Genomic DNA, 11,508 nt, shown 5'->3' with positions numbered 1-11,508 from the left:
TTATTTTTCCTTCCTTTCCTGACGGATATTCTCCGCCTCTTGCCGCTCCTCTTCCTCAACTGATTCCTTGTCAAGGCGCTGCAGCTGTGGCAGCCGGGACAGGACCTCCAGCCGGTAATCAGGTTCTTCGGCACATGGATTGTCCAGCAGCACCAGTGCCTGCAGCATAGGGAGAACCTGCAGTTTTTCCACCTCCTGAAAGCTTTTGATCCCATTGCTCCTGAAGAAAAGGAAGCACAGAGAGCAGGGGAAGGAGACCCATGCAAGTAGTGAAATACCTCTGGAACAGTGAGTGGACAAGACAGAAAAAGCAAAACTTAGCAGCATGAGGGACCATAGACCGCAGACCTGTCACGTAAGATTCAGATCTGTCTGCAGCTCCCCAGACTGAGGGACAAAAAGGACACCTCCTTTGGATTTCTCTGTGCTCAGAGAGTCCATTGAACTCTGTGACATCACCATGGCCCCGCATGATAAACGCCAAGAACTAAAGGGCATTTGCAGTCAGAACACAGAGAACATGCTTTGAGGGACCCAACTAACTTACAGCAAGGACTGAAAAGCCTGAGGTGGGGTATGAGAATGACTGGAGAGGCTGGTATTTTCTAAGAAGCCCAGGAAAGGCCCTGGCTGTTACAATGCCTGAACACTAGTTCAGGATGGTAAATATCACCAGTCCAGCTGCTGAACACCAGTTAAGGATGGTAAATATCCTTAACTGAGTTCAGCAGCTGAGTACAACCCATCCCTACCAGGTCATCAACTTCCAAAAAAACCTCCAGAAAGCCCTAAAGATCTAAATGGGAGTGCAGTCTGATGAAGGGAACTCTGGTCTCAACACAGCAGGGAGGACCCACCGTAGATTGAGGTACTGTAGGCACTTCATTGTATCAGAGAATCCATCCAGGGCCTCAAGCTTGTTGCCACGCAGGTGCAGAGTCTCCAGCTGCTCAAACTCCTCAAGGCCTTCAAGGCTGCAAATGGTGTTCTTGGCCTGAGCACCAGGGAGGCAGGAAGAGAGAAGGAAAATGGGGACACATAAGAGAGGGAACAGCAGTTATTTCTGGTCTTTAAATCTCTTTCTATCTTTCCGACTCCCTACCGTTCATAACACAGCCTTGTTTGAAGCTCAGTCAGGTAGTTCAGGGTCTTGGCCAAGTGGGTTTTCCGGATTCAGACTCAAGGACCAAAAGTTTGCTGAAAAAGTGTTTCCTGGAGCATCACTTGGTGTCTGAGACAAAACCACCCCAGGTAGAATACTCCACTGCCAGCACAGCACCCCTTTCCATGGCAGTGCCAAATCTGAGCCTCAGAGAGCAACAGCATGGAGGGGAAAGCACACCTGAGCCTAAAATTAATGTGTTTAAAGGATGAGTAACCAGTCCCTCTCAGTCACACAGTCCATGTAGTCCAGGCACTTTCCAGTAGCTGCTTCTCTTTGTGGGGAAAATCTATGACCAATGAGTCCCTTCTACTCCTCTGTGCTGTGTCTTACTTCAGGAAGTTTAAAATTCCCTGTCACTGAATTTCATTCACTTCACCGGGATAACAAAGCAGGGAAATACGGAAGCTTTGAATTTCAGGTACTAGCTTCACAGCAGGATTTCGGCTGGAAAAGACCACTAGAGGTCTCCTGCCCAAGCGAAGGCTCCCACAATGCCAGCACCTACGCTCTGCTCAATCAGGCTGCTCACTGCCTTGTGTGGCCAAGTTCGGAGCATCCCTGGTAATTATCATCTCCCCACCACGTTCCCCAGCCTGGAGCTGAGCAGGGCTTTTCTTACCGATGTGGCTCGGGGCTGCAGTCACTGAGGATGCTGACACCTGAATGAAGGACGAGGGTGAGAGGTGCTGTTGTGCTCTCTCTTCCTCATAGGTACCCAAGCAATGACATGGGCAATACCCAAGACTAAAAAAGGGGCACAGGCTGAACTGGTGGGATAGGAGAACATTTCAGAGCTGAGTCATTCTACAGACAACGTAGAAAAGGAGGATTTTAGAAAGTGGATAAAGAAGAATCTAGACCAGCTGGGTCAAGTAAAAAGAATAACACCAGGCCAAAAAGAGGAAAGTTGGATATTTAGTGAAGGCCATGTGAGCAGATGTAACAGTCAGGAAGGATTAGGACATTGTAGCTCAGAGAGAATTGTGGGCTGGTGTGGTGGGGGGAGCTCACTGATCAGTGGTTTATAAAAGTAATAGTAACCTCCCATCACACTCACTTTCTTCATCACTTCAGTGTGAATCGTTTTACCAGCTCTGGCCTCGCAAGCACTAGCAGGACAATACAGATTGGATAGTTTTCAGAATTGTTTCATTTTTTTTCCCTAAACAGAGCAACATTCTGTCTGACATGCCATCACCTTCCCTTAGATACCAGTTCTTCACCCAGATGTGATGACACTATTTCTTATAGAAAGTTACCATGCATGGCCTATGATTTCCTCTCCCCTCCCTGCACACTCCACCCTTCTCAGCTTAGCCTTTGTTACCACTGCTGCACCATGACCAGGAGCTAACACAGCCCTCCTGTGACCCTCAGAAACGAGGCAAGTGTCACAAGGTACACAGCCAACTTATAGTCTTCCTAGTACATACCACTTTTTACATGCTAAATTTCATCTGCAGCTATGTCATACATTAGCCAAACATGGTTCAATTCCTTGAACTGAACTCTTTGTCTTGAACCCTGTCCTTGAGGCATCAGCTGCACTTACCCAAGGCTGAAGTAACACCAAAGTCTTTACACAGAAACCAAAGCATTACTGGGGGAGACTTCCCTGCAAAATTATTTACTGACCAAATTGACATGGGAAACAAATTCAAGCCCCAAAGATTCTCGAGAGTCAGTTGTTCTAGTTTTAACAATCACCCCTTGCAATTTTCCTGTTTCACATGGGCACCTCAAAAATTCCTCAGTCATGCCAGGAACTTTCCTTCAAAAGAGATGCTCTGTTTGCTTCCCTGCAATAACTCACTAAGGTGACTGGGGTATGCTTTGAAATGTTGGATTGTATTGAGTGGATTATCCACTTCCTCCATTCTTGGAGCTCCTCCAGTCATAAAATCCCAGTTTTCCATCAGAAAATTGCAGGCAATCTCAGCAAGCAATCTCCTTCAGTGTTTTGTGCCAGGGAATCTTGATGAAAAGAAGCCACATAGTTTTTCAAAGCCTTTATCATATTTAATTACTTTTCAAGAGGTAGTGACTCAAGACATCTGCTTAGTCTTTGCAAGCTGTAGCACAGTGTGATGCATAGAGCTAAGTCATACATACTCTCTTCACTTGCATCTCTAGGAGTAAATGCTTCCTTGAAGTAATTGTTTATGATATTAAGAAACTGCTTCACCTATCTTAGTTTCACTGCAATATTGAATCAATTTTTTTTTGGCAGCTGTAGGTGTGAATCATATAATTATTCTGGCTTTAATCCAGTATTTGATTAGGCAAATCAGAGAGAAGAAAGAGGCATTGCCTCCCTTTGTCACTCATAGAGCAAAGCTGTTGCTTTTCCCAGTGATCTCCAGTGGTCCCAGGGCACACGGAACACAAGCTGCCCAACACTGCCTGAAGGAAAAAACCGCCCTCCTGCAGGAGGCTGTGAGGGAAGAACCCGATGCACTGAACATCGACTCTTCTGTGATTTGTGGTTGGTGGCCACTCCCTTTGTGTTATCAGAGCTCTGCAGCAGCTCTGTCCCATGCCCCAGGCTGGCTGATCCCTTACCAGATAGAGCTTCTTGAGCTTGGAAACACCAAGTCCTGCTGTGGTCTTTATCTCGTTTCCTCGCAGCTCCAGGACTTGGAGGCTGAACAACTGGTCGTGACTCAGGCCCAGCACTGTCTGGATTTTGTTTTCTGAGGGCCAGAGGAAGAAGAAACAAGAAAGTTAATCCCACCTTTCCAAGAGTGTCCTCACAAGAATGAAGAGAGGTGGCCTGTATCACCTTTCAGGCTGATGCTGGCTAGAAGGGGGTGAGTAATGCCCTCCAAATCCATGATGCGGTTGCAATCAAAGCTGATGACTTGGAGGTAGGGCAGCTCCTGCATGCTGGCACTCGTGAGCAGATTCCTATCCACCTTCAGCCAAAGTAGCTGGGTTAGGTTGCTCAGTGGGGCCAAATCTTTCAGTTTGTTCTTTGACAAATCCACATACCGCAGGTGAATGAAGCGTTCGAGGAGGCTGATGTCTGTCAGACCCCTGAGGGAGGGCAAATGTGAATAAAATACCCTTCCTATTTCCCCACTACCATCTTTTGGGTTGCTCCCTGCCACTACTGGAGGGACAGCAACCTTCTCTCCTACTTCCCTGCTGTCCTAGAAAGCCTTGATGAGAGAAGGAAGAAAAAGGCAGGTAATAGCTACAGGCCTGCAAGCAAAAATTGTAAGACTGGACCTGCTTTCCTGGCAGAGTGTGTACTTATTCCCATTGAATTGTATCTGTGAGGACAACCAGAGCAGAGAAAAGGCTAAGTTTTGGGGAGGGGTCTGTTAGACAATAGTGTCAACACAAAGGACTGTGCAGAAGGACTTTCCTAGTGTAAAAAACAGTGGGTGAGATACCCTATGAGGCTGCTGAATGAAACAGCCTTAAGGCAGCCTTAGCTAGGTGGGTGTGCTGCAGAAGGCTGAGGCTCCAAACAATCCCAAGGTCATTGAGACACAGTACTTACTGCTGCAGGCCTTAAAGGTTAGCAGTTAGGAGGACAGATGTCAATGGATATTTCTCAAGTGCCTGTAGGGAGGTCACTCTGTTCAGGTCCCCATAGGAGAGCACAGTCCAGAGCAATGGGCACGGTGCTGTCAGCCTTGGGGGACACTGATGTTCCCAGCAGTGTGTCTGGCCGTGGAGGAGGCAGTGCCCAGGCCAGGGCTGAGGATGGACAGGCTGTGCTGAGGCACAGACTGGAATCCAGGCGGCTGGAGAGCAGGGCCTGGATACGCTCCTGCCTCACATGGCCGGTCACCAGCTTGCGGCACAGAGGCTCCACGGCCATGGAGTAAGGGGCTTCTGTCGGGTCAGGCATTGCACACTCACTTGTCTTTGGCTTCAAACTTCACGTAGGCATAGGCCAGCCCGTTGCCGGTCGTACTGAGGAGAGAGAGGCCCTCCTTGAGGACTTCCTCCGTCAGGGGACAGGGAGCCGGCTCCTGGGAGAGGAGAGAGCACAACGCCAGCGCTGGCCCAACCACAGCCAGGCGGTGCTGAGGGCCTCCCTCTCACCTCTTCTTCCTTCTCCTCATCCTCCTCCTTCTCCTCGCCCTCCATCCTCCCGGGGCAGGCCGCGCTCGCCGCCTCCCGCGGTGGCCGCCGGCTGAGGCCCGGCCGCTGCCATGGGAACAGGGGCGGGCCCGCCGCTGTCCCCGCCGCCCCGGCCCCGGCGCTCCGAAAGCTCCGAGCGTGTCCCGCCCTCACTTGTGCTTTGCGATCCCCGCTCCGCCTTCCCCGCCTGGTGACGTCTGCAACTGTTAGCGTATCCGGAGAACCGAAGGACTTTTTCGGTGGGAAGGGACCTCTGTGCGCACCCCAGCTCAAAACGGGGACGGTTCAGAGTCAGGCAGGGCTGCACAGGGTGGTGGGTACTCGGGCGGTGAATGTCTGATTAACTCTTAACTTATCCTCTGGTAAATGTTTAATTGACACGTTGAGCAGAATTAGCCTTGAGCTATGCGTGAAGCCTCCCCGAATATGAGCGAGCACCTGGATGCCAGGAAGGGGTTTTTGAGGTGCACTGCTCCAGCCCTGTCCTCCAGGCTGTGGAGCTGGGAAGGGTTGAGGCCGCCCGTGCCCAGCCGGTGCCAACAGCGCCGGGTGTCTCACGCTACCCAGAGCCGACGGTCACCACTGGTTTGCAGTTAATACAAAGTCCAAGGCTCTGCCCCCTTTCCCTTCAGTGCACTTTGCTCCTTTGCAGTGCCTGGGTAACGTTAGTGCTAGATAAGCTGGTCCAAGCAGAGCTGTTCACACAACCACCATCCATCGCCCCTCCTGCAAAGACCCCCTGCACTTAGGGCTGCACAGCAAGCTGCCATCTGTGTCCCCTGCCTTGTCCTGCTAGACTCCTCGGTGCTGACCTCTTCTGTGCTACACATCTGAATTCACTCCCTGCTCATTATCACACAACCACAGAATGGTGTGGATTGGAAGGAACCTCAAAATTCAGCTTGTCTCAACTCCCCTGCCATAGGCAGGGAATGCCACCGACTAGATCAGGTTGCTGAGGGCTCCATCCAACCTGGCCTTGAACACCTCCAAGGATGGGGCAGCGACAACTCTGAATAACCTGTTTCAGTGCCTCACCACCCTCAGAGTAAAGAATTAATCTGCACATGAACACCTCCTTTCCTGCCTTTGCTTCCTGCCCTAAACATCCCCTAATTACAGAAGGAAACCCAAATCTTTAAACTAGAGAAATTCTATTTAGATTATATATATGTCCCAAACCTACTTATCCTGATAATTCAGGACAGTATGTGCTAAAAGCTGCCTCCCCCTACAGAGGAGTACAGGGGGACGATGGCAGGATGGGGAGCCCAAGCAGCACCTGCCAGGCTGCTTCCAGGCCCATCCCAGGAGCCATCACCCACTAAAAGCCCATTTTGAGAGGCACAGGGGCACAGTGGCGGGTGGGAACCCAAAATAAGGACTCAGAAAAAGGAACACCCTGTCCAGCCCCATCCCAGGGGAGCCTCAGCCCCAGAGCACCTTTAGGATTGGGGGTGTAGCTGTGTTCAGGGGTGTGGGACACAGGATGGGATGAGGGGAAGAGCATTTGGGCATTGCACAGGACTCATTAGGAAGTGGTTAGGGCAGGAACCAGGGGTGATCTAAGGGACATAGGGAAACAAATGCATCATACAGGAATAAAAAGGGGCAGTCATGTGTAAATGGTTTGTGATGGTGTGTCCACGTCCCGAGCCTGATCGGTGCAGCTCATCCTGTTTTCTCATTAAACTCCTTTTGCACTTTGCCCTGAGTGAAGAACTTGTGGCAAGAGCACCACAGGGAGTTGGCTACTGGGGGGCTGGAGAGACTGGGATTGAGGGGCAGCTACTGGGCACTGCCTGAGCCCAGCTGCTGGAAGGAGACACACTGTATATGTGTGTAAATCCTTCTGCAAATACACGGATATACACAGATGCTCCCTAGTGCATCTCACTGCTGCTCAGCTGGAGCAGGGTGTGGGGAGTGTGGCTGGATGTGTAATCTGCATATACACAGTGGAATACATTCAAAGTCACAGAATATTCTGAGTTTAAAGGGACACCCACAAGGATCACTGAGTCCAACATGTGTGTGTGGTACCTACTGGGAATACAAGCTTAGCCTGGCTATTGTTTGGGGCTGAGGATGTGGAGCCATTGCAGCCTCTCTCAGGCTGTCACATCTGGCACAATGCATTTTTCTCCAACAGCAACCTGTTTAGCATCCAATCACTACAGTTTACTGTGAGGATCTGGCAGTATTTCCACTCCAGAGAGCTGCAAGGTCTGCCAGAAAGCAGACAAAAAGAAGAGAAACAAGATCTGGCATTCCTGCTGATAGAGAAATTATTTTCCATGGGTTTATTCCTCATTAAATGAATGTTTTCATGTCCCTGCATTCTCTCAAAGCAGCAAGATCTATGCCCAGCTCCCATCTGTTTTCTTCTATGTAGGTCACTCTCCTGGGCTCATGTGTTGTGGGCAGGGCTGGGCAAGAACAGGAGCTGACAGCAGAGCTGTGGCCAGTGGCCCATCCCTGAATGATTGTACCCAGTCCCTGCAGCCTTAGGACCACTGTGTGCCCCTGCTGCAATCACTGCTGCTCTGGCATGACCCAATGGCCCCAAATTTCAGGCCCAGCAGCCTCTCAGAAACATGTGCTCTGGCTGTAGAAAAGTTTTCAGATTTTTTTTTTTTGTTTTGCACCTTTGAATTATCCTCCTCCTTTCCACATCACTCCACACATGTATAGAGCTGCCACCTCCTTGCTGCTGTCAGTCTCTTCCTTCTCAGACCACCCGATATCCTCTAGGAAGGAGATCCCTCCCTCCCAGCCAGCTGGGCAGCAGGAAGCTCCCCCAGCAGTAGTAGGGCAGGAGTCCCCACAGCATCAGGCTTTTTCCTCCTTGCTCTTCAGCTCCTGCCCCTCATCCCTCAGGTGATGCTGGCACTAGCAGCTGGAACACTACCCATAGGCTCCCAAGGAAGTACTGCCTCACAAATAAGCTCCTCCCTTGTGAGGCACTTCTTTTTCATCACCCTTAGTACTACCAATAAAAATCAGGATCTGGGAAGTAACATCAAGTCTTGCTTCCTCACCCACCAGCACATGGCTGAAAGATGGCAGCAAGCACTGCCCCAGTACAGGGCCTAAATAAAATCCTTTCCTGCAGATAGAGCTGCTCCACTCTACATTTAATAAGCAAAGTCAATTACCAGTCCTTACAGGCAAAGAGCACATTATTGAGCCTGCCAAGAAGACAGGCTCACTGGTGGAACAGCCAGGAACAGCTCCAAGCAGCTACTGGAACAGAGACACAGACACAACGGAATCACCACAGGCCCAAAGAGCTATTATATGACAGAAGCAAGATGCAGGCTGAACCTGTGCAGTGCCTACAGGGGTAGTGGTGGGCTCTCAGGGAAAAGCCCACAAAACCCTCTCTGCAACCAGCCACCTCCAAAAGCAGTAAGTTCTCTATGCTGCTTGTCCCCGAGATGCTTCCAGTAAGATCCAGGACACGCCTTTGCTTTTTCTGTTTTTCATTTATTTTTCAGTATGGGACACAGGTGAGGCAAGACATCTCACAAGGGTCAAAGCTGACAGGCTCCTTACTGATGGAGCTGAAGGACACAAGAGACTGTGCTTCCTTTTTCCTTCCTGCAGCACCAGTGGCCCCCTCTCCCTGCAGAGCTGCAGGGCAAGGGAGAGATACTGGCCAAGTGGGCTGTGGGGTCTTAACAGGTCAATGGGAAACTGAGGATTCAGCTCAAAGAGGAGACTGTCAAGACTCTGCTGAGACAGGCTCCTGCTAACAAGACTCTGAAGTGGTGAGGATGGTTAGCAGAACATCTAGAACAATGACTGTGGAGAGGGAGAGCCTCCGTACTGAGACGTGTGCAACAAAAGGTCCCTTCTTGCTTCCATTTCTTTAACCACAAGGGACAGCTCCTCATGGGGTGCTTCAGTGTTTGGCATTGATAATATCCACAAACTCTGGCTTGAGAGAAGCTCCACCAACAAGGAAGCCATCCACATCATGCTGAGAGGCTAGCTCCTTACAGTTGCTGCCAGTGACAGAACCTAAGGAGGGAGCAGTGTTTTAAGGTCAGATGTGGTAGCACTAGGAAAATGGAGCCAGGGCAACAGCAGGACTGGTAAGGTACCAGCCACCTCTTGCAGACAGCAAGACTGTCTCCCATTTATCCAAGAAAGCTATCCAAACAAGTCAGAAAGGGATTCTTTATACTCTAAAACTCAAGAATTTCCTTGCCAGGGAGAGAATGATGTACAGGTAGAGAAACTAAGCACTTCCTGCCCTGCAAAGTCACTCCAGACTCACCTCCATAGATAATCCTAGTTGACTGAGCAACAGCATCAGACACGTGGCTTTTCAGCCACCCCCGCAGCTTCTCATGAACTTCCTGAGCCTGCAATACAATACAAGAGTCACACTGAGGCCTGAGCCATTCTGCACACAGCTCCTTTCCACAGACAAAGGAACAATTATATATTCTCTAAGTCACTAAGAATCTCCAGGAGATTCTCAATATGAATCTTAAGGAAGGTTTCCTGAGGGGGAAGGGTCAGTTGGTCATTTAATCAGCCACCTCCCCCGCTCATACCTGTTGGGGAGTTGCAGTTTTACCAGTTCCAATAGCCCAAACTGGCTCATAGGCAAGAACCACTTTACTCCAGTCCTTCACATTATCTAAGGAGGAGAGAAAGGGCAGAGGTGAGCACAACACCCCCATACCAGGAAAAGCAGAGCTGGAAAAGTGCTAAAAAACCCCATACCCATTTCTTTTTCATCTTACCAGCAATAGCCTTGGTCTGTTCAAAAACCACCTTCTCTGTTATGCCAGCTTCTCTCTCATCCAGCTTCTCTCCAATGCAGGCAATGACTCCAAGGCCCTCAGCCAGAGCATGAGCCACCTTCTGCCCAATCAACTGGGAATGGAGAAGAAACAAGGCAGGTAACAGAACAGGTAGGAACTCTGGTTTAATTGCTCACTTTTCCAGTTTTTGCAGATACATCTGAGCTGGACCATGTCTCCATTCTATGAGGCCACTCACCTCATCAGACTCGCCAAAAACATGCCTTCGCTCTGAGTGGCCTAGGATGACCCATGCAGCTCCAATATCCTTGATCATTGCTGGGCTGGGGAGAAAGGAGATGACTCATCGGAGGAAATTCATGTCCCAGGGGCACCCTGACTTTACTCTCTAGGGCTCACCTGATCTCTCCTGTGAAAGCTCCCTTCGGTACCTTGTAACAGTTCTGCGCTGCCACTCCAATCTTTGCATCCAGCTTCTGACGGGCAAAGTCAAGGTAGATGGCGGGGGCTCCACAAACCACCTCTGCAAGGCAACGCACATAGCTACTGCTGTGACAGGTGAAGGGCAGAAACCGTACCCAGCCACTGACCCCAAATCCCAGCCCCGAGAGGTCATCCCACTCTGCTGGGAAGGTACAGCCTGCCCCTCCCCACTGACATTTGGGGAGCCCTCTGCCATAGGGCAATCCCTGCTATCCGATGACTCAACAGCATGGAGAAAAGCCCTTTCTGGGGGGGCTGGACAGGCAATACTAGGCCGACGGCCATGTCACAGGGGTCCCTTGGAAAGTGCCCAGATTAAAGACTGGGTGAGAATCCCACCCTGCAGCCAGGGCCTGGCCTGGCCGAAGCGAGGAGAGCCGCACCGCGCTCTGCCTGGGGCTGTAACCGGGCAGGGCAGCGGCAGCTCCTGTACTCCGAGACCCCGCTCCCGGGGGGTGGGGGCCAGGCCGAGGGGAGGCGCGGGGCCGCCGGGACCGCGGGGTCTCCGGGATGGGCCGGGGGCGCCCCGGGATCGGCCGCACGTGCCCGCGGGAACCCGGATCCAGTTTCGCGAGTATATTTAGCGCCTCTGCCGCGGGGTTATATTTAGGTCCCCGCCGCCCTCTGACATTTGCCGCTCCCCCGCGCGGGCCCGGGCCCGGTCCCCGGCTCCGCAGGGCCGTGCGCGACGTGCGCTACGTGCGGGCCGCGCCCTCACCGGTGTCGGCGGAGAGCTTGGCGCCATTCAGCGTGTGGATGAGCTCGCCCAGGCTCTTCTTGTCACCGTTCATCTTCCAGTTGCCCCCCACGAAGAACTTCCTAGGCGCCATGGCGGGAAGGAGAGGGAGCGGGGCCGGCACCGGAGGATACGCGAAGGTCAGCGGCGGCAGCGCGCGCGGAGACCGGCGCCCCTTTTATAACCCGGCGGCGGCCGAGACCGCGCCCACCTCGCGCGCGCCCCGCCCCTTGCCGCAGCCCCGC

At 51.6% G+C, this 11,508-nt stretch overlaps 2 protein-coding genes across 2 annotated transcripts; both read right to left on the bottom strand.

Annotated features, from left to right (window-relative positions):
• On the bottom strand, positions 1-5,981 carry LRRC23 (leucine rich repeat containing 23). Its single transcript, XM_062514883.1, is given in 8 exon segments — positions 1-220; positions 858-994; positions 3,728-3,858; positions 3,948-4,201; positions 5,039-5,151; positions 5,225-5,342; positions 5,344-5,564; positions 5,919-5,981. Coding segments are annotated over 8 exon segments (1,257 nt in total).
• Positions 5,982-8,750: 2,769 nt separating this feature from the next.
• On the bottom strand, positions 8,751-11,402 carry TPI1 (triosephosphate isomerase 1). Its single transcript, XM_062515546.1, has 7 exons — positions 11,246-11,402; positions 10,444-10,567; positions 10,283-10,367; positions 10,024-10,156; positions 9,832-9,917; positions 9,549-9,636; positions 8,751-9,289 (listed from the first exon to the last, which is right to left on the bottom strand). The coding sequence occupies exons 1-7, from the start codon at positions 11,355-11,357 to the stop codon at positions 9,171-9,173; spliced, it is 747 nt and encodes a 248-aa protein (XP_062371530.1). The 5' UTR covers positions 11,358-11,402; the 3' UTR covers positions 8,751-9,170.
• Positions 11,403-11,508: the final 106 nt, after the last annotated feature.

The sequence above is a fragment of the Cinclus cinclus genome, chromosome 2, assembly GCF_963662255.1.
Source record: "Cinclus cinclus chromosome 2, bCinCin1.1, whole genome shotgun sequence".
Lineage (NCBI taxonomy): Eukaryota > Metazoa > Chordata > Aves > Passeriformes > Cinclidae > Cinclus > Cinclus cinclus.
The sequence above is the reverse complement of the archived record's forward strand: the minus strand, read 5'-3'. Positions and strand labels throughout refer to the sequence as shown.

What these genes read in the sequence shown, in the direction of transcription:
- TPI1 (XM_062515546.1), bottom strand. Translation starts at nt 11,357, where the DNA reads ATGGCGCCTAGGAAGTTCTTCGTGGGGGGCAACTGGAAGATGAACGGT. An exon ending in CAAGCTCTCCGCCGACACCG is followed by an intron (nt 10,568 to 11,245) that starts GTGAGGGCGCGG and finishes GTTGCCTTGCAG; the next exon opens with AGGTGGTTTGTGGAGCCCCC. An exon ending in ACAGACCAAGGCTATTGCTG is followed by an intron (nt 9,918 to 10,023) that starts GTAAGATGAAAA and finishes TCTCCTCCTTAG; the next exon opens with ATAATGTGAAGGACTGGAGT.